This window comes from Cervus elaphus, chromosome 25 (assembly GCF_910594005.1).
Source record: "Cervus elaphus chromosome 25, mCerEla1.1, whole genome shotgun sequence".
Lineage (NCBI taxonomy): Eukaryota > Metazoa > Chordata > Mammalia > Artiodactyla > Cervidae > Cervus > Cervus elaphus.
In genome coordinates, this window is record NC_057839.1 from 13,322,325 (window position 1) to 13,345,696 (window position 23,372).

At 41.8% G+C, this 23,372-nt stretch overlaps 1 protein-coding gene and 1 pseudogene across 1 annotated transcript in view; both read right to left on the minus strand.

The window, feature by feature from the left end:
- Positions 1–23,372, minus strand: part of MCCC2 (methylcrotonyl-CoA carboxylase subunit 2) — a 78,368-nt gene that overhangs the window by 53,647 nt on the left and 1,349 nt on the right. The window contains exons 2-6 of the mRNA XM_043887415.1: positions 20,151–20,217; positions 8,668–8,752; positions 6,873–6,974; positions 3,181–3,308; positions 1,567–1,679 (exon numbers count right to left, since the gene is read on the minus strand). Coding sequence (XP_043743350.1) covers positions 1,567–1,679; positions 3,181–3,308; positions 6,873–6,974; positions 8,668–8,752; positions 20,151–20,217 — 495 coding nt within the window. The remainder of the gene's footprint in view (positions 1–1,566; positions 1,680–3,180; positions 3,309–6,872; positions 6,975–8,667; positions 8,753–20,150; positions 20,218–23,372) is intronic.
- LOC122683632 lies at positions 17,824–18,565 on the minus strand (annotated as a pseudogene).

Genomic DNA, 23,372 nt, shown 5'->3' on the forward strand with positions numbered 1-23,372 from the left:
GGGAAAGGAACACTGACCCTACAGGAGACTGAGTCAGACCTACCCGTGAGTGTCTGAGGGTCTCCTGCAGACGCGTGGGTGGGCAGTGGCCTGCTACGGGGAGAAGGGCCCTGGTAGCAGCAGTCCTGGGAGATGGGTCTCAGCATCCATTCTCTTGGAGGATGCCAACAGCCCTATCACAGAGCCTCAAGGGGCTTCCCAGCTGGTGCTAGTGGTAAAAGCCCACCTGTCTATGCAGGAGATAAAAGAGACACCGTTTTGATCCCTGGGTGGAAGATCTCCTGGAGGAGGAAATGGCAACCCACGCCAGTACTCTTGCCTGGAGAATCCCACGGACAGAGGAGCCTGACAGGCTACAGTCCATAGGCTCGCAAAGAGTCGGATATGACTAAAGTGACTTAGCACACACAGCGCAGAGCCTCTAGACTCTAGGACTTGGTCAGTCTCAAGCCAAACAACTAACAGGGAGGGAGCACAGCCCCACCCACCAGCAGACAATTGTATTAAAGTTTTACTGAGCATGGACCTGCCCACCAGAGTGTGAGAGACAGTTTTGCCCATAGCCAGTCCCTCCCATCAGGAAGCCTGTATAAGCCTCTCATCCTCATCCACAGAGGGCAGACAGAAGAAATAAGAACTGCAATCCTAGCAGCCTCAGAATTAATACCACAACCACAGAAGCTAACCAAAATGAAAAGAAATGGGATTATGTCCCAGATGAAGGAACAAGATAAATCCCCAGAAAAACAACTAAACAAAGTAGAGATAGGCAACCTCCCAGAAAAAGAATTCAGAATAATGATACTGAAGATGATACAGGATCTTGAAACAAGAATGGAGAAGATGCAAGAAATGTTTCCAAAGACCTAGAAGAACTAAAGAACAGAGATGAACAACATACTAGAAGGAATCAATAGCAGAATAACTGAGACAGAAGAATGGATAAGTGACCTGAAGACAGAATGGTAGAAATCAATGCTACAAAACAGAATATAGAAAAAAGAATGAAAAGAAATGAAGACAACCTAAGAGACACATTAAATGCACCAATATTCATATCATAGGGGTCCCAGAAGAAGAGAAAGAGAAAGAACCTGAGAAAATATTCAAAGAAATAATAGCTGAAAACTTCCCCAACATGGAAAAGGAAATAGTCAACCAAGTCCAAGAAGCACAGAGTCCCAAGAAGGATAAGCCGAAGGAGAAACACACCAAGACACAGTAATAAATGGACAAAAACTAAAGACAAAGATAAAATATTAAAAGCAACAAGGGAAAAAAGACAGACAACATACAAGGGAAATCTCATAAGGTTATCAGTTGATTTCTTGAAGACTAAACTGTATATTAAATTCTCTTTTGGAACTTCCCTGGCATTCCAGTGGTTTGGATTCCATGTTCTCACTGCCAAGGGCCTGGGTTCAATCCCCAGTCAGGGAACTAAGACCCCATAAGCTGCATGGCATAGCCAAAAAAAGTAAAATTCTCTTTTAAGTCATCTCAAAATACCTGGTTAGCAAAGACATTTGATGCAAAAAGCAACATATCTCATTAATAAGAAATTACCTGTGTAATGCCTTTAGAAGACATAACTGCCTGATTGTAGAATATGCGGCCAAAGTGATCTCGATCTGGAAATACCTCTGCTTGTCGAGGTAAGTTTGCCCCTCCTGAGTCAACTGAAGACAGGGGAAATAACAGATATAAGTACATCTCAATGAACAAAACATCCTATACACAGGAAGACTTATCTCAATGATAATAGCACCAGTTCTTAATTACATTCACAAAAAAATTTGCTCTATCTTTCTGAACTCTTCTGCAGCCTCTTTCTCCAATCCTCCCACAGAGCCCCCTAAATTGTATTGCTTTCTTCAAACATATTAGGCTCTCCTACCCCTATGCAAAATTCCACTTGAAATATTTAGGACATTCTCTGCTTTGAGGATTAGCCCCAGAAATCGCAAAAAATCCTTGACCGGTTCAACTGAAAATGGATCTCTCTCTCTCTCTCTCTTTTAAAACAATCCAAACATCATCTACCGAATTCATGGGATAGTTTTATCACACATCGCCTTCTGTTTCTCTTTTTACTGTAGATAACAGTGGCAGATAAGAATGTCAGCTGAGATCAAAACAGAATTTCCTTACTTCACAGCTGTGTGACCACGGAAGTATTTCTGAGCCATTCTATGCCTCAGTTTCCCCACCCGTGAAATGAAGGTACCAGCAGAGTACCGTAGGGTGGCTATCAGGATGACGTGAAACAGTATATGCAAAGCACTTAGTTCAGCACCTACTTCGAGTGCAGAGTCAACATCACAGGAAGCTAGCTGGTCTTACACCTATCACTACGAGTCTCTATTGGTGTGTAATACATTATATCCTGTCTCCAATTCACCATGCGGAAGACAGACAACACGACACCCTTAACTGCATTCCCTGCAGCGTTGGGCACAGCAGTTGCAAGCTGTGGGGTCCCATGTGTTGTTTTCTATATGTGCAAAGCAGTTCACACTCTAAGTCAATCAGGTAAATTCACTTCCACAGGAAAAAGAAATCTCACCTGTACCTGTTCAAATATTCACAGAAATGAACAGATACTGGTGTTTTTACAAACTAAGCTAATATCTAGGAAGTGTCAATTTTAAACTGCCTTGCTTTTATGTTCTTTTAAAAATATCCTTAGCTTTAATTATTAATGTATTTTAATTCCAAAGATAAATTTACTTTCACTGAAAGTTAAATTTCTTTAAATTATGTTTGCCCAAATTATGTACACACTCAAGCATTTAACCTAGTACCTGACAGTCAAGAGACTCATAAATATTAGCTATTATTTTTTCATAGTTTGAATCCATTATGATAAATAGAAAAACAAAAATATATAGAAGAAAAAAAAAACACCACTCATGTAGAGGAAAAAATCGCACACCCCAAAACAGTGTCAGGGATTCCTCCTCAGTGATGTTATAATGGGTAGTTCTATTTACTTTTTCTCCCAGGGGTTTTAACAAAGAATAAGTATTTCTTTTGAAATTATGAGAGAAACCAACAGCTATTCTTGAAATGCCCACTGATAATGTCATATATACATATATACACACACACACACATCCTTCTAAACAACCTTTCACTTCTTAGCTGAACAGCAGTTTGTTTTACATCCTTATAACTTGCCCAAGTAAACGCAGGGGAGCCTGTTTTGCATCGCGATTTCTTGTGCTCGCAAGTGTTTCTTCACAGTCACTGGATAGTAGCTACCTCCTTTGACTGTGGCATCGTTGGCAACAATCATGCATTCTATTCTGAAAGGCAGAAATTTCATTGGAGAGAGAATATGAGAGATTTTTTTAAAAGTAAAGACCAACTGCATCTCATTATAAAGACACTCCCAATACAACATGGCAATTTCCAGTATTAACACATATCACTAATGATAGCCATTAGTAGGCAATCTTATGGTACAGGAACTTTAATCACTGTTCATATATTCATTTATATAAAATGAACCACTTTTAATTAGTTTACAAACTCATATCTAATTTTTTTAAAGAATCATCACCCCCCAGTAGCAGAGAAAAACTAACAACCTAAGCCACATTTTGCAATGTTCTTTGAATGAAACAGTCCTAACATTATAAGACAACAACAACAGCAAATCCAAGTCTCGAGATGAGAAAATCTCTCATGATAAACTTCAGAATTTCCTTTTAGGAAGGTAATTTTCAAAAAGGAAAACTGAGCCATTGAAAGTATTTATGTTTCATATTTTCAAAAGTTCTTCATGTTACTGCCATATGTTTTTCTATAAAAGTAAAAGAAGTTAAAAATACAACATTTATCCTGCCTAAAGTAACAATAGGTGCAAATTTTAAAACAGTATTTTTGAAAGCATATACTATAATGAGTCACCAAAACCAGTTTGTCAGGTACCATGGCCCACAAGCAACTGGCAAGAAGCAGGAAAGTGAATGAAGAGGCCAGCAGAGAGCCTGCTGAGTGCTGCCAGGAAAACTGAAAATTGGAGGCTCACTTGAAACTTGAGAGAACAGTGTGGTCTTCACAAAATTTAATCTTCTTTATATTTAGGACATTTTGTTACCTCACTTTATATTCTCTAGAATTCTAAAAAATAACTTACTTAGTTCTTGTTGAACATGAACTAGAGAACAACAACTGAGCCCACGACCTTAGGTAATGTTAAATTTCTTTTATTAGGGTATGTGGTTTCTCTCCTCTGAGCATCAGTTTTATTCACTAGGTTATAGCAAGCATTTTCCCACATTATAATTAACATTTTACAGAGTGAGAAGTACATTTTTAATGACTTTAATATTAAACAAATCACTTCAAAAGGAATTGAGGCTCTTGGCAGGTCACTGGGCCATAACCTCACACCTCCAGAGTGTGGTCACTCTTCCCTTTCCTGGGGGCGCTGCATTAGAAAAACTTAAGAAGTTCTGGTGCGGCAAAGAGCCCAGGCTATGAAGTCAGGCAAAGGGAGGCTGAAATTCTGACTTGCCTCTATCAACCTTGGACAAGGGACATCACTAGTAACTTTTACTAGTCTTATGGAAACATCATAGGACTTCCCTTGTGGTCCAGTGGTTTAAAAACCATCTTCCAATGCTGGGGACGTTGGTTCGATCCCTGGTTCGGGAGGATTCCACATGCCTCAGGGTAACTAAATTCATGTGCAGCAACTACTGAACCCGTGCTCTGGGGCACGCTAAGCGCAACTGCTGAGCCCCAGTGCCACAACTACTAAAGCCTGCACATCCCAGAGACTGTGTTCTGCAACACAGTCTTATTGCGAGAGACCATCGCAATAAGAAACCTGTGCATCACACCTGGAAAAACCACCCCGGCTCACTGCAACTAGAGAAACAGCACGTGCAGCAATGAGACCTAGGGCCACGCCCCCCCAAAACAAGACAAAAACCAGGCACATGACAGAAATGAGACGTAAAATAAGTCCACAAAATACTGTATTAGAGACTTCTCTGGTGGTCCAGTGGTTACAAAGCCGTGCCTCCACTGCATGGGGCATGGATTCGATCCCGGTTGGGAAACTAAGATCCCTCATGCCGCAAGGCACGGCTAAGACGAAAACACACACATTGTATTAGACACCTATTGACTTTGCCTATCCAGCAAAAATATCTATTACATTGGCAACAAAATTAAACTTTCTTTCAGAAACTGCCTCCTCTCTATTTTTTTTTTCTCTTCTCTATTTTTAATCCATGTGGTTCTAGTAGGACTGACCCCAAAGTCCATCCACCCTCAGAGGTGGGCACAAGGACCAGGCCTTTCTACTCAGTGTCCGTCTGGTGGGTTCAGCGATGGGCCCTGGTCCTAGGCCTGTGCCCTCAGGAGGTCTTCTCTTACTGCGGCTGCTAAGCTTATAGCGCAGAAGCTGGGGAAGCCCACGGCCCGCTCTGCCTCAAGGCTTAAACAGACTGCCTAGGAACAAATCCAAAAACCAGCCTGGTGGCCTGGTGATGCTGTTTGAGCTCCTAGATCTGGCTTGGCCCAAAATCAGTTAAGAGTCAACAAATCTTTTTTTGTTTAAACTAGTTTAAACATCTATCATCTGCTAAAGAAAGGGTGCTAACCATATTCAACCATATGATTATGTAAGAAAGGTCACTTAAATTATAGTGAAGTATTTACTTTAGATGTTTTGAATAAGTGAATTATTTTCCAGTCATATTATCCAACACCAGAGCAGCTTCAGGGAAAACACAAAATCTGTCTGGTCTTGGCCCCTTGTGAGCTAAAGTACATACACTCAATATTGAGCCCTGGCTACTGATGTTCATAGAGAGCCTCAGAGAATGGGTGTCTGATAAGAGCACTGATTACAAAGTTTAAAATCTTCAGTGGAATGAAGCAAGGCTGTGTTCTGGTCCCTACCCATCTATCTCTTTGATTTATCACTAGGGCGTAAGGTTTAGGAATTAAAGAAGGAAGAAAGAAAGAAGCAACAATGGTGAACGACTATAGTCATACCTCCTGTGAAGGCACAAATCAAGGGGTGAAGGTGGAGGAACACACACATAAACCAGAATCCGAGTCAAAAGCAATTGTATCAGGCTGCCTGATCTCAAAGTCAAGTTTTGCCAGTGGCTTGATCTTTGGAAAGTTATTTTTAACACTCTAAGGCAGTTTCCTTACCTACAGAATGGTGATGGTTATAACAGCACCCCTTCTCACAGGATTGTGGTAAAGATTAAGACAACTAGGCAATGGGAAGTGTTTATTGCAATACAAGGAACGGTGACTGCGTGGTCAGTGTGAGATCATACAAAAATACACGCAAACAAATGTAGTATCCAGCAATCAAGATGCCCTAAGTCTATGGTGGTTCTCAAAGGATAGCACTGGAGAATCCGGAGAGCTTGTTTAAATGCTGATTTCGGGGCTCCACTCCCTGAATGTGACTTAGTACTTTTTGGGAAGACCTGACCATTGACACTTCTAACAAGTTCTCACATGAGGCTGATGTTCCCTGGGGACCAAACTCTGAGAACTACTCTTCTAAGACAGCGGTTCTTTGCTCTAGATGTGCAAGAGATCACCTGCAGAGCCTTGGAAAACTACCCACGCCAAGTCCAAACCCTGGAGATTCTGATTAAGTATGAAGGTTTGGGTTGGGTCCCCAGGATCACTGCTTGGGGTTTTTCCCTTCGATTTCCATCCCTGAAGCTCCACAGATGAATCTAACACATCTGGGTAGGAAGCCTCAGATCTAAATAATATCACCAGCAAGACACTCACACACTCTCATGCAAGTGAGTGCTGGCTGCCCTGCCCTGTCGGCCTGCTTCCTGACCCACGGGGCTGAGCACCGTCAGAATACTCACCCTGACACTCTTCCAATGCCTGTAATAACGCCACCTGCAGGGACCTCCTCATCACCGTACAACTGGTAACCTGCAAACTGTGATAATTCCAGGAATGGAGACCTGAATGGAAGAAAGAATGCTGCCTGAATTAATGTTTTCTTTTTTTTAAATCATATTTGAATAGTTAGTTATTCAAATAGTTACTTGAATGGAAAAGGAAACGATTTTTTTTCTTTAATGGGGCAACATTTCAAATATGTGTGTTGGATATAAAGTCTATAAAAGGAAGAATGTCTAAAACAAAGTCTAGTGTGAACACTTTGGGGATTGATACAACACAGCCACACAAAGGAACACATTTATCTTTGAAGATATTGTACAGATGTATGTATTGGTATAGAAAGAGAACAGCGCCTAACACTTACGTAGCACTTAACCACGTGCCAGCCTCTCTCCTAGGAGCTTCAGAAACACTCACTCATTCAGTCCTCAGAACTACCTTCTGCTATGGATCCCACTAGGATCCCCACTGACTGATGAGGAAACTGAAACACAGCGATGAGGTCAGTTGTCTGAGGTCACTCAACTACTAGAACGTGGCAGAGCTGAGTTTAATAAGCTCTTAAATAGGGGACCAAGCTCCTAACCACTGTTTTTATCCTCTCACTTAAATGTTCAAGATACATTAAGGGTGGTGGGGGAGGGGGAGAAGGGAGTTATAAAACACAAGATTCCATTTTTCTAAAACAAACAAAAAAAAAGTGTGTCTGATCCATGTTTGCATGAAAATAGTGTAGGTGTTAACGGTATATACACTAGTGTGTTAATGCACACTAGGTGTTAACGGTGTTTGTCTCTAGGCTGGGCACGTGTGTGCGTGTCCGCAGAAACGATACTTCTGAATCTTCATTTCTCTAACTGGTCCTGGTCCTTTCACCCTCAAGCCACAGAGGCTACCCACACCCGTGGCCAGAATAACTTTTTAAAACATAAGTCAGGTAAGTCCTACCAAGTCTCCTCGTTTCTTTCAGAGTAAAAGTCCAAACTCTTACACTGACCCACAAATGCGTTATGAATTTGACCCCATCTTCTGCTACTCCCCACTTCACTGACCCTCCGCTCCCACGAGACAGCCTCCCGGGCCCTTCGGCATACCAGCATCTGTGAGCCACTCCCAGCTCCCAGCACAGAAGCCTCGCACTGGCCGCTCCGTCTGCCTGTAACCCTCTCTCCCCAGATACACACAGCCCATCTCGCTCCACTCCTTCCCATCTTTGTTCAAATGTCACCCCTCAGCGAGGCCGATCCTAACCACCTCATTGAAACTGCAACTTGATCTTCATCTTTCTCTCTTGTAATGCTGGTCTACCTCTTCTTTTTTGTCCCATGACACGGATCACCTTCCAACATACTATATAATTTGTGACATTTACCAACTATTTTCTGTCTCCTCCTGCCCCCATGTAAGCCCCAGCAGGGCAAGGAACTTGGTCTGCTTTGTTCAGTGATGCATCGCTAGCACCCAGAAGAGCACCTGACATATCGCAGCCTCACAACAACCACTTGTTGCTGAAGCTTAGGTAAGAACCAGAATTTAAAACCATTTATTTCACAAAACTTTCTAAGATGGGAATTTCCTGGTGGTCCAATGGTTAGAACTCTGCACCTCACTGCCGAGGGCCTGGGTTCAATCCCTGGTTGGGGAACCAAGATCCTGAGAGCCGCACAGGACAGCCAAAAAAGAAAAAAAAACCACTAAGAAAGCACCATGGAACAGAGGACACCCTGAGCCAACGTCTGGGTATGTACCAACCCTGGGTCTATAAGATTGTCGATTCTTTCTCTGGGTAACAGTTTTCCTCTTGATATGTGACGTGCTCTGGCTTTCTCACCACCTCCTGTGATAAAAAACATGATGGATGAGACGAATTCAATATAAGGTCTCCATTCAACTGAATACCAGAAAAACATATAACACTTAGTCCAAAATACAGTACTTTAAAAAAAAATTAACATATTCTATGAAAAACAGGTAATTTTTCAGATCATTCAAACTGGAATTAAAAAAAAAAAATCAACCCATTCTCAAGCCCACAGTATATTACACGTTTTCTAAATTCAGCAGTAATTACTTAAGGAAATAATGCAATATGTTTCTCTGCATCTCACATACTGCAAATACTGTCTCATCTCCACCACACTTATTACACCTATTACAAATATCTAGCACTGTACTATATGCTCTATGAAATTTGAAATGTTTCTAACATCATCTGTCCCAGGTAAAAAGCATTTTCTGACTTCCATAATATACACAACAAATCTTAGCTAAAGGTACCACTCTATGTGCGTGCTAAGTTGCTTCAGTCACGTCCGACTCTTTGCGACTCCATGGACTATGGCCTGCCAGGCTCCTAGTTCCATGGGATTCTCCAGGCAAGAACACTGGAGCGGGTTGCCATTTCCTCCTCCGCGGGATCTTCCTGATCCAGGGATGGAAACTGAGTCTCTCGTGTCTCCTGCATCGGCAGGCGGGTGCTCACCACTAGCGCCACCTGGGAAGCCGAGGTGCCACTAGTGACCAGTAACCTTTAAGGCCCTTGAACAGGAGAGAGCTGAACACATCATATAATAATTAAAACATCCCCTCTGGGGACTTGCCTGAGGTCCGTGGTTAAGACTTTGTGCTTCCACTGCAGGGGGCATAGGTTGGATTCCTGGTTGGGGGAACTAAGACTGTACATGCCACAGTAGTGGGGCCAAAAAGAAAAAAAAGTCCCCTCTTGTTACTATCCTGACTCAGAGATTGTCTTCAGTGTTTCCTGACTTTGGCCCAGACAAAAGGAAATTACAATGACTGAAGAGTTCTCTGGGGTAACCAACCTGATGAGGCTGCTTGAGGTGAGGGGTACACGGAGCCTCACCCAGCCTGACACCTGCCAGGCTCAGTACCTGGGGAATAGCCACACCCTACCCTCAGCCAATCACAGCAATCGGTCAGAACAGACCATCGTATTGCACCTTAACATCTTTACCTTCGTAAGGGAAAAGATGCTGCCTAAGAGTTCCATCTTAATAAACTCCTTGTCCACTGAAATGTTCAGCTATTTTTAAAAATGATTTGTTTTTTTAGGTGAGAAAATACATTCATACAGATTTCAAAGAAGGCTCCAAGTAGCACAACCTTATTTTAATTTTTTTTTAATTTTTAAAATTTAATTTTTATTTTTTTATTTTTTTTATTTTTTTATTTTTTACACAACCTTATTTTCTTTTCTTTTTTTTTTTTTTTTACAACCTTATTTTCAAATCAAGACTTTCCTGCATCTAAAGGGATGTTTTATTTTTTTCTGAAGACGTAGAGGGCATATTTTTAAGACTAAGCCTGCCTTAAGGTAACCAAGAAGAACATATCATACATCTAATCTTTTAAAAAGAAAATAATTCTGGAAGAGAAAGACTTACAAGATAGTGTGAATTAAATCAAAGGGCCCAGCCCCAGGGAATTCAGAGTTCCTAACTGAGGTATGTGTTGGGATAGGAGAGAGGGGGGGAACAGAAGGGTAACAAAGGGCAGAGGAAGCTTCTGAGAGTGACATTTTCATCATCATCTTGATGGCAGAGACAGTTCCATGGGTATATGCATATGTCAAAACTCATCAAACTGTACACTTTACATAATGCAGTTATCACATGCCAATTATACCTTAATAAAGCTGTTTAAAAATAAACATTAAAGAAAAGTGAACCTAAGGCACTACAAAGAAGACCAGGCTTGGGTGAAGGTCTTTGGGGAGCTGAGGGGCATAAGTGTCCACTAAGCGGCTAACAGGAAAAAGGCCAGGGGAGGGTGAGATGAAAAAGAAGTAATAAAATAGATTTGTGGTTTGTTTGTCTTTTTTTTAAGTACTTAGACCAACGTTATTCCTAATTCTGCCTAAACCTTGACTTTGCTATTCAGAGTGAAGGGAAGTTACTTGGCTCAAAGTAGCCTGGAGCTAAACTCCTCTCCAGGTCCTCCCCACCATTCTATGCAAAACAAAGAACTCTCTCACCCGAAGAAAAAAATTGACATTAAGGTTGATTACGCCCAGCTCCCAGCAGGTCCAGCCTCTGGCGGATCTCCAAAATTCCTTGCCCCAGCCGTTTAGTTTAAGAGATAACTACTCCAAACAACCTTGGAGAACAGGCCCCCTTGAGACAGTAGCTTTCCACATACATGCCTATCTATATATACTCACTCTTTTGTTAGATAAGTGCAGCAGCTCACTAATCTGACCACTGCCCCTTCTCACCTCATTAAAGGTGACCTGTTCCTGTAAAGTGCCGGTCTCATTCTTTTCCTGAACCTCGCCTTCTCTAACTCCCTTACGCTACACAGAGCATCTAGTGAATTCAGATTTTATTAGGAAAAATCACAAAGAGTGCTATCCTTGATATACATTCTCAGGTCACAGAATTCACATGGACCACAAAAAGACAGCATGTCACAGCACCTTAGTTTTCTAAACATTACTCTTAAAGATTTTTGCACTAATTATCTCCACCCCCACAGACTCAGAGCCGGAAAAGCCATGTTTTGCTTCAATCTCATTTACCATATTGCACTGATTCTAAAACACACATTTTGTTCACATTTTAACACTCCTAAAATCAGGAAGCATTTTACAGTTTATAGCATCTTTTCGTTGCTGTCACCAGGGGGCAGTCGAGACATAGCGGTCAGCCTCTGCACGCTCAGCACAAATGCTTAACTGTGGTCACTTCAATGATGCTATATGCATTGCTGGAGCTACAGACATGCAGTTTAACTTCCACTCCAAAGTGTTTTTAAAACTACACAAACTCCTTAAACAACAAAGTCCTACTGTATGGTACAGAGAATTATATTCAACATCCTATAATAAACCATAATTGAAAATATGAAAAATGTGTATATATGTATAATTGAATCACTTTGCTATACAGCAGAAATTAACATGACATTGTAAATCAACTATTAATAAAATAATATTTTAAAAAACCTACATAAGCCTTATCTCAAGGTCATTAAGAGGCCCTTGTTTCAACCACCAGAAACTTTGCATTTTTCTATATCAGTAAAGTTATTACTCAGTTTTAGAAAAACTAAACACTTCCAAATCTATCAAAACACTTACAGGCCTTCATTTAACTTGTTAACCAAAATACTTAAGGTCTGGCTAGCACAAATCACACAGCTGGGATAATCCTTGCTCCACCTATAGAAACGACTAAGCCGCTCCTAGCGATCCTATCGGGAAAGGCAATGGCAGCCCACTCCAGTGTTCTTGCCTGGAGAATCCCAGGGACGGCAGGGCCTGGCAGGCTGCCACCTGGGGGGTCGCACAGAGTCGGACACGACTGAGGCAACTCAGCAGCAGCAGCAGATCCTATGTGCTACGAGTGCTAGGTGTGCTTAGCCGCTGCAGTCGTGTCTGACTTTCTGCCACCCCATGGACTGCAGCCCACCAGGCTCCTCTGTCCGTGGAATTCTCCCAGCAAGAATCCTGCAGTGGGTTGCCATGCCACCCTCCAGGGGATCTTCCCAACAGGGGGACAGAACCTGTGTCTCCCGCCTTGCAGGTGTATTCCTGACACGCTCTATGGGAACCAAAGGGGAGAGCAAACATGGTGCCCTGAGAAGAAACCTGAAATAAAGGGAGCAGTGAGGAGGAAGAAAGAAAACACAAAATGGAGGACCAGAATCCATTCATTACTGTCAACCTTTTTATTTATCACAAGTTCTCTTAGATGAAAACTTCAAAGGTTAACCTTCCAAGCAACTTGAAACACTGTCCCTTCCTCTTATCTGAAAATTATTTAGGAAATGTTAGGAATTCAAAACTCAGGATATCTACAGATGAGGCCAACAGGCACATAAAAAGATGCTCAACACCAGTAATGATCAGAGAAAAGCAAAACCAAACTACAATGAACTGCCACCTCATACCAGTCAGAATGGCCATCAGTAAAAAGTCTACACGCAACAAATGCTAGAGAAGGTGTGGAGAAAACTCCTACACTGTTGGTGGGAATGTAAATTGGTACAGCCACTATGGAAAACAGTATTGAGGTTCCTCAAAAAACTAAAAATAGGAGAAGGAAATGGCAACCCACTCCAGTATTCTTGCCTGGAAAAGTCCATGGACAGAGGAGTCTGGCGGGCTGAAGTCCATGGGATTACATGACTGAGCATGTGTGCACAAGGGTGGAGGGAAATGGGTTGGTAGCAATAAAGTGGTAGAACTAAAAAAAAAAAAAAAAAAAAACTAAAAATAGAGTTGCCACATGAACTAGCCATCCCACTCCTGGGCACATATCCAGAGAAGATCATAATTCAAAGAGATACATGCACCCCTCTGCTCATAGCAATGCTATTCACAACGGCCAAGAAACGGCAACAACCTAAATGTCCACAGACAGATGAATGAAGATGTGATGTGTATATATATATGTACACGTACACACACACACACGTACACACATGCACACACACGTGTATACACATGTACACACATAAATACACACGTGTATACACATATACACATGTACATATACACATGTACACATACACACATGTATATACACTCATACACACATGTACACATACACATACACACATACACACACATACACATAATGGAGTACTACTCAGCCATAAGAGAGAATGATATAATGCCATATGCAGGAAAATGGATGGACCTACAGATTGCCTCACTAAGTGAAGTAAGTTAGACAAATACCATATGATATTACTTACATGCAGAATCTAAAATATGACACAAATTAACTTATCTATGAAATAAAAACTACCACACAATTGCACTCATCTCACATGCTAGTAAAGTAATGCTCAAAATTCTCAAAGCCATGCTTCAACAATATATGAACTGTAAACTACCAGATGTTCAAGCTGGATTTAGAAAAGGCAGAGGAACCAGAGATCAAATTGCCAACATCCACTGGATCATGGGAAAAGCAAAAGAGTTCCAGAAAAACATCTATTTCTGCTTTATCGACTATGCTAAAGCCTTTGACTGTGTGGATCATAATAAACTGTGGAAAATTCTGAAAGAGATGGGAATACCAGACCACCTGACCTGCCTCCTGAGAAATCTGTATGCAGGTCAGGAAGCAACAGTTAGAACTGGACATGGAACAACAGACTGGTTCCAAATAGGAAAAGGAGTATGTCAAGGCTGTATATTGTCACCCTGCTTATTTAACTTATATGCAGAGTACATCATGAGAAATGCTGGGCTGGATGTAGCACAAGCTATAATCAAGATTGCCAGGAGAAATATCAATAACCTCAAATATGCAGATGACACCACCCTTATGGCAGAAAGTGAAGAGGAAATAAAGAGCCTCTTGATGAAAGTGAAAGAGAAGAGTGAAAAAGTTGGCTTAAAGCTCAACATTCAGAAAACTAAGATCATGGCATCTGGTCCCATCGCATCATGGCAAATAGATGGGGAAACAGTGGAAACAGTGACAGACTTTATTTTTTTGGGCTTCAAAATCACTGCAGATGGTGACTGTAGCCATGAAATTAAAAGACGCTTACTCCTTGAAAGAAAAGTTATGACCAACCTAGACAACATATTAAAAAGCAGACATTACTTTGCCAACAAAGGTCAAAGCTATGGTTTTTCCAATAGTCACGTATGGATGTGAGAGTTGGAGTATAAAGAAAGTTGAGCACCGAAGAATTGATGCTTTTGAACTGCGGTGTTTGAGAAGACTCTTGAGAGTCCCTTGGACTGCAAGATCCAACCAGTCCACCCTAAAGGAAATCAAGCTTGAACATTCATTGGAAGGACTGATGCTGAAGCTGAGACTCCAATACTTTGGATACCTGATGCAAAGAGCTGACTCATTTGAAAAGACCCTGATGCTGGGAAAGATTGAAGGCGGAAGGAGAAGGGGATGACAGAGGATGAGATGGTTGGATGGCATCACCGATTCAATTGACATGAGCTTGAGTAAACTCCGGGAGTTGGTGATGGACAGGGAAGCCTGGCATGCTGCAGTCCATGGGGTCACAAATAGTCGGACACGACTGAGCGACTGAACTGAACTGATGAAACAAAAGCAAACTCATATACACAGAGAATAGACTTGTAGTTGACAAGAGGGAGAGGGGGTCACGGAGGGATGGACAGGGAGTTTGGGATTAGCAGATGTAAACTATTATATATAGGATAAACAAAAAGATCCTACTGCATAGCACAGGGAACTATATTGAATATCCTGTGATAAACCATAATGGAAGAGAGTATGAACAAGAATCACTGAACTTTGCTATACAGCAGAAATTAACATAACATTGTAAATCAGCTATACTTCAATAAAATATATTTTTTAAAATGTGTCTTTAAAGGTATTACTGATATATATGTTATATAATAACATACGGCTTCGCAGATAGCGCTAGAGGTAAAGAACCTGCCCGCCAATGCAGGAGATGTAAGAGATGTGGGTTTGATCCCTGGATGGGTGAGATACCCTGAAAGAGGGCATGGCAACCCACTCCAGTATTCTTGCCTACAGAATCCCATGGACCGAAGTGGATATCACTTTTACATTATATGTACCTGTGTAATATCCATTTTCCTGGCATAACAGTACTAACTCTAGGCAGCACTGTGAGGAAGGCTGTTTGTCCTTCCCTAGCTTCCCTCCCAAGGAGCCCTGCTCAGCACTCTCCTCTCCTCTAGAACCAGACCGTCAGATGCTCAGGGCTGGCGGACTCTACTGCTTCTTAGTCACACCCACTAATCTTAACATCCAAAGGGAGTAATTCATTCATCAGTTCTGCTCCCAACAAAACATACTTTGATTTCAGCAAGGGTTCTGATTCTTTTTCAGGAGACAATGCCTTATTCCAAGATGACTTCAAGAGTATGATCCTAGTCATCTTTCTGAAATGCATACCAGCAGGATATCTTGCCTCTCAAATCATATCCAATAGACAAAAACTCATGTCATTTTTTAACACCATTTCCTCACACTTAGAACAGGGGTTCAGCAGTTACCTGGTCAAAAAGAATGACAAATGTCTGCTACCCCTGTTTTTACAACTCACCCTCCTCTTTCCACACCCCTCTCTTCCTAGAGAGAAATCAGGGCGGTCTGTTGTTGTTTAGTCATGAAGTCATGTCCGACTCTTTGCAACCCCATGGACTGTAGCCCTCCAGGCTCCTCTGTCCATGGGATTTCTCAGGCAAGAATACTGGAGCGGGTTGCCATTTCTTTCTCCAGGGGATCTTCCCGACTCAGGGATAAAACCCTTGTCTCTTGCATTGCAGGTGGATTCTTTACCACTGAGCCACCAAGGAAGCCCAGGGTGGTCTGGAGACAGTGTAATTGACATCCTTTGTTTTTTGACTGCCTGCTTTCCTTTCCTCCTTTCCTGAAAACCATTGCCACTGCCATGAAGTTTCAGGAGCTGCCAGCTGCCCACTGTCTTGGAGTTCTGGTGGAATTGGGTCCAGGCTGGCACTGTGACGTACCACACCCCACTGGATACAGTGACTGGGTCAGGGAGAGAACATGGAACCCCAGAGAACCCATCACAGTTTTCCAAATTGGAGGTGAAAGGATAACTAGATCTTTCCTTCAGATTGTAAACTGATTGTTTACAATTTACTTCAGATTGTTGCTGGCCTCCAAGCAACCTAGTTCCCCACCTCATGGAAAAAGAGAATGTGGTCCAACATACATGCACATCCTGAAATGAGAGAAAATGGGCAGAGAAAGTAAGTCCTGCAGGGCTTGGAGTCCCTCAGTCCATTCAGCACTTCCTTTCCACGGTTTGGTGGTTGGCTTCTGGATTAAACAAGTTTGATTTGGATATTTGTGACTTAAAACCAAAGGGACTGGATACAGTCATTATCAAAATAATATTCTTCTTATATTACAAGTACCTAACCTAGAAGGAATGGCTTCCCAGGTGGCACAGGGGTAAAGAATCTGCCTACCAGTGCAAGAGACACAAGAGACAAGGGTTCGATCCCTGGGCCAGAAAGATCCCCCGGAGTAGGAAATGGCAACCCACTCCAGTATTCTTGCCTGGAAAATTCCATGGAAAGAAGACTACAAGCCATGGGGTCACAAAGAGTCAGATACAACTGAGAACACACAATATAGAAGGACCTATATGAAGTTTACCCTCTTCGCCTGTTTTTTGTTTAATTTTCCCCTATATCTTTATAGATAGAATGGGAGCAATTACTGCCATCTGAATGAGGTCTTTGCTTCAACTGGCCCCACACTGAGTTTCATATCTACTTGTTCATGTCATGGTAACTTTTAGAGGATTTAACTGATTTTGACACTAAACTACTACAGTACAAAAGGCAGAGACCAATGTATTCCAAACAGATTTTTTTTTATGTTTTTTTTCAATTAACTTTGATTAATCTATTAAGTCAAAAGAAGACAGAAATGTGTGCTTGGAGTAAATAATGCCTTTAATTCACAGACCCACCCACTCTTGAGTCTCAAGTTACAAATGAGATACTGAAAATGTTCAAGAGGGATTACATAACTGGACCAAAGTGGCTTACTTATTAGAGTAACTACCAACCTCAAAATTCTACAAAGGATGAAAATACTGAGCTTATTTCTTCCCTAATACCTACACAAATGAATACACAATTTTAGATGATCTTTCTGTCCATCTGCCATTAATCAATTACCTTGTCTCCATCTTTAAAGTGCTTAGAGGAAAAAACATATTAAAAAATACTTTAATTTAAACTAAACAGAAATCCATCAAGATTTTGCTAAATTATTTCACTAATGACTTCTACTCAAAGTCTGTCCTCTGAATGTGATAGGATCATATCCAGGAACACAACACCCTTAAACCACAGGTTGATAGACCAAACAGATTCTATATATGAGGATATTGAAGAGAATTCTTTTTGTTGGTTTATTTTGGGTTTTAAGGTTTTTTTTCTTTCTTTAAACAGTCTGGTCCCTGACGGGGGCCTCTCCACCGCCCCTCTCCAGTTTGGCTACAGTTCTGAACGTCGCTCGATTTTGAGCAGCTCCATCTTGAACACCAAGGTTGCACCACCTGGAATCTATGGGGGAGCTCCCCGATCTCCATACCCCAGCTCTGATGGGATCACCAGCTTCCGCTTTTCCCCCCACACATCCCTAGCAGCCCCTGGTCCCAGCCCTTGATGACCTGGCCTGTGCCCAAGGAGAAGACAAAGGGCTGGTTCTGGGGCAGACTGCTGTCAAACTCTGTTCCATCTTCCAGCTTCCCCGTGTAGGGCATGTGCAGGACATCCCCTTTGTGCAATTTGATGGGACAGTGGTCTACCCATTTCTAGATCCGACCTGCAGCTTCCGTTTGCCCTCGGCCCCTGTGGCCATGACCAGAGCGCTGAGGCAGATGGACAGTACTGTCAAGACCCAGCTCAGCCTCATTTCTCTCCTCGCTGCGCCCCCGGAGTCAGAGAAGTCTTTTTAAATGAAGGCTATAAAATTCAAACAGCTCCTTCTCAGGTACTTTAATATGAGGACTCTTACTTTGGAAATGGCTGTTATTTCAAGTCACAGAGCCTTCTAAAGTAAATTATCATATATACCAATAAAGGCACAACAGAAGTTGATGTAGTACTTATTTAAACATTAGCATTTTATATTCCTATGATGCAATTTCTTCCAAGAAAAAGAATGTCTATTATGCCCACAATTTAAAAGTAAAAAATGACAAATTACAAAGTTTTTAGGAAATCTCATTTATTTAATTAGCAATAAACCCACACAGAAATTATTTCCAAATTATACAACACAGCAGAAAAAGCACAATTATGTAAAATAAAATATATAGTATGAATATGACTAATGAACAGAAAATGTTTTTAGTTGCTTCAAGTAAAACAAAACTTTCAGTGTGATCCTGTGACTGAAATAAAAACCTTAAGAAGAAATAGTTTTAAAATACCGAGGAGGAAGTTCTCTGGTGCTCTAGTGGCTGGGTGCTTTCACTGCCAGGGCCCAGGTTCAATCCCTGGTTGAGGAACTGAGGTCCCACAAGCCACAAAGTGTGGACAAAAAAAAATAATAATAATTGATGAATCTGAATTTCTACTTTCCCCCAAATAATGGCAGTGCTACCTGAGCAGAAAAACTGACCAAATACTAGTTAAAAATAAACTGTCTGCACGCCGACAAATGCAGGCTTTTTACATTGAAATATAGTTAAATAGCAGCATTGTATTAGTTCCAGGTGTGCAGCAAAGGGACTCATTTATACATATTTTTTCAGTTTATTTTCCATTATCAGTTATCACAAGATAGTAAATATTGTCCTCCATGTTTAGTGAATCCGTGTTCCGTATCTATTTTATGCATACTAACTTCTTCTCTGTTAATCACACGCTCCTAATTTCTCTCGCCCCTTTCCTTTCCCCTTCGGCAACCAGAGGTTTGTTCCTTCTGTCTTTGTGCCTGTTCCGGTGGTCAAATGCTCTGCCACTGGGCTATACCTCCATGTCTGTTTCTGCTTTGTGTACAGATTCATTTGCATTCTTTTTTAGATTCCATATATAAAATATTATATAATATTTATCTTTCTCCTCCTGACTTACTTCACTTAGTATGATATTCTCGAGGTCCATCCATGTTGCTAGAAATGGCAATATTCCATTCTCTTTTTAGGACTGAGTATATACCCACATATATATATATATACGTATACCATATCTTAAACCAATCACCTGTTGATGGGTATCTGGGGTGTTTTCATGTCTTTGGCTCTTGTAAACAGTGCTGCTATGAACACTGGGGAATTAAGAGTTTTCATCTTTTCCAGATATAAGCCTAGGAGTTGGATTGCTGGATCATATGGTAGCTCTATTTTTACTTTTTAAGGACCTTCACACTGTGTTACCTGGCTTCCCTGATGGCTCAGGCAGAATCCACCTGCCAATGCAGGGGACGCGGCTTCAATCCCTAGATGGAGAAGATTCCTAGAGAGGGAAATGACAACCCACTCCTTCCTGCCTGGAAAATCCTACGGACAGGGGAGCCTCGTGGGCTACAGTCCACGGGGTCATAAAAGAGTCAGACACGAGTTAGCAACTAAACAACAACAACATGTTGTCTTACATAGTGGCTGCCCCAATTTACATTCCCACTAACAGCAAATTCACAGTCTTGAAGAGTCAAAACCTTGATGCTACTAGTTTTTCTAAAACAAATAAAGGGACAGCTTAATTAAAAGCATAAACTGAAGAGTAACTGAGTGCTTACCTAGTCTGATGTTCTGCGCTCGCTCATGGAGTTGATTTACTAATGCTTTCATCTGTTCGTAGTTTTCCTAAAACAGAAGCAAGGAAAAAGAGGGAGAGTATTATAGGAAACCAATGACGTTTTTTGTTTGTTTTTTTTTTTTACCATAATGAGGGTTAAGGAGCACAGCATTAGATGCCAACCATATGTAGCCTCCACACTGGGCCACTTCTGTACTGAGCCAACCTCAACATACAAAAAAGATTAGTTCGTGCCTCTCTGTCTTTGCTCCATGTCTTCTGCACTACCATGACCCCTCTCTGGTCCATCAATATAAATCTCAACCTCTATTTATTTATGTATCTATTTATTTATTGGCCACCCCTCGAGGCATATGGAATCTTAGTTCCCTGATCAGAGATGAAACCTGTGCCCCTGGCAGTGGAAACTCAGAGTCTTAACCACTGGACTGCCAGAGAAGTCCCTCAGCATCCCCTTTTAAAGCCTAATTCATATGCCATCTCATCTCCAACTTCATTTTTGGCTACTCCCACTCATTTTAACCACTTCCTTCCTTACACGTCTACTGAGCTTACCTCTATTTGTTTTACTTTGGGAATTCTAACCCTTTGAGGGTTAGAATGCCATCTTCTTTTTCTGTCCTATCAAATACTATTGTGAGGAGACGCCAACCAATTCAGAAATACTTGCTTTCACACTTATTGACAATTTACCCTTAAAAACAAAGCCCGGGGGGAAAAAGGATCCTATTTTATGTTTTAAAAGGATCAGAGGGAAATTCGCTGGTGGTCCAATAGTTAGGATTCCAGGCTTTCACTGCCCTGCCAAGGGCATGGATTCAATCCCTGGTTGAGGAGCTAGGATCCCACAAACCATGAGACATCCCCCAAAACTAGAAAAATTAAAGCAAAATAAAATAATCCCAGCCTCCTTTTCCAGACAAATGTGGCTATGTGACTAAATTCTAACCAATGAGTTAGAAGCAAAAGTTGTCAGCTATGACTTCCAGGAAGGCTCCTTAAAAATGTGGACCAGCATGTGAGGGTGTCTTTTTGCCTATTCACCCTTTCTCCTCCCCTGCACATGGGACTTAGACCTCACAGCTGGACCTTAGTAGCCTTAAGGTAGACTGTACTACTTGTTTAAAATTCATCCTTCCCTCCCACCCTTGCCAAGGTTCACTGTGAGATTACACTTTCCTACCCCACAATCTCTGAATCTGTCCACATTATGTGATTTGACAAGTGGAATATAGGCAAAGTGCCAGTGTACCAGCTGCCAGCAGAGGCTTTAAGAGGGACAAGGTATTTCCACTCTCTTTCCTCTTGTGCCCCAGGCTTCCATAATGAGAGGAGCATCCCACAGCAGCCCCTGCCCCTTCATTCTGGGTCCTGGAATAAGAAACAAGTAGAGCAGGGACTTCCCTGGTAGTCTAGTGGTTAAGGATTTGCCTTTCAAAGCAGGGGATGTGGGTGCGATCTTTGGTTGGGGAGCTGAGATCCCACATGCCACAGGACAATTATCCCAGAACACAGCAGTGAAGACACAATGAAGACACAGTGAAGCCAAAATTTTAAAAAAGAAAAGAAACAGTGTGGACCTGAATCTAATACAGTCCTAGAGCAGAATTGCCACCACCGACCCAAGTGTGAAAACTAAATACTTGTTCTTTTGAACACTAAAATCTTGGGATTGGTTGCTACTCAGCATTACTGAAGTAAAATCTAGCTAATACAGATCATGAGATGACCTTGAGAAGAGGAGGCAAAGTAGCAAGAGCTAATAATTCTCGAGGGTTTATTATACTTCAGGCATTGTCACTAACTGTCTTGATAAATGAAACATACACCTAATCATTAATGCCACAACACAGCTGAGGCACAGAGAAGTAAGTAATTAGTCCCAAGATCACTCAGCTAACAAGTAGTAGAATCAGGATTTTAAACCAAAGCTCACTAGCTCTAGAATCTTGTTCTTAAAGCACAATGCTGCTTCTGCCCACTGAAAGGGCCACTGTTAACATTTCCTCCAGGATTTCCCCCCTGTGGAAAAATGTTCCTTGTTTACTTTTAAATATATATGAAATACTAAACCAGTGTTTTTTCCACCATAGCGCAATTACTTCCCTATTCTAATTACTAGCTCACAGACTAAACCAGAACATAAAACATTTTACACAGAGAAAAAAATTATAATCTCGGGCTCACACTCCCTAACCCCTGACTAGCAGCCGCTATCAAATACATCAGCCCAGACCTGACTTCAAAAAGACGGCAGACCAATAAGCTCCAAGAGCTCATTCCCTCACAGAGACGTCACAGAACAACCCTGAACCAGCTAAAGTAACCTTACAGGAGCTCTGGAGAACACTCAGAGGTCTACAGCGACCAGGAGAACACACCACGAAGAAGTCATATTCGATACGGTGGGAAACCCATTCCCTACCCTGCTGCTCCCCCGATTATTCTACCATGATCACAGCATCATGCCACTTCTCTACTTAATATCTTAGCAAACAGACTGCAAAGTGAAATCAAAACATGGCTCCTACACATGGCTTCCCTCCTCTACCTGGCCACGTAAGCAATCCCATCCACCCCATGAATTCCACACCAGAACTTCCAAGTTCTCACTCCCACTAACTGCTTTCATAATTTAGAACCTATGTTCTCATGACTTCTTTTGGTTGTATAGGCCCATTCTCCACCCTGAACCTGGACAGTTCTTAACCCATTCAAGAGCCAACTCGCTCATTACTTCTTATCTTTCTGCAATCACTTTCTAGGCTTTAGACACCCCTCATCACAATGCACTGCTTTCTTGTCTGTCTCCCCGACAAAAATATGACTCCATTCCTGCACATCTATTCTAAGTACCTAAATAGTGGCTTCCCTGATAGTTCCGTTGATAATCTGCCTGCAATGCAGGAGACTCCGATTCAATTCCTGGGTCCGGAAGATCCGCTGGAGAAGGGATAGGCTACCCACTCCAGTATTCTTGGGCTTCCCATATGGCTCAACTGGTAAAGAATCCACCTGCAATGAGGGAGACCTGGGTTCGATCCCTGGGTGGGGAAGATCCCCTGGAGAAGGGAAAGGCTACCCACTCCAGTATTCTGGCCTGGAGAATTCCATGGACTGTATAGTCCATGCAGTGGCAAAGAGTGGGACACAACGGAGCGACTTTAACTTTCACTTTCAAAGAAAGCCTATATCACAATAA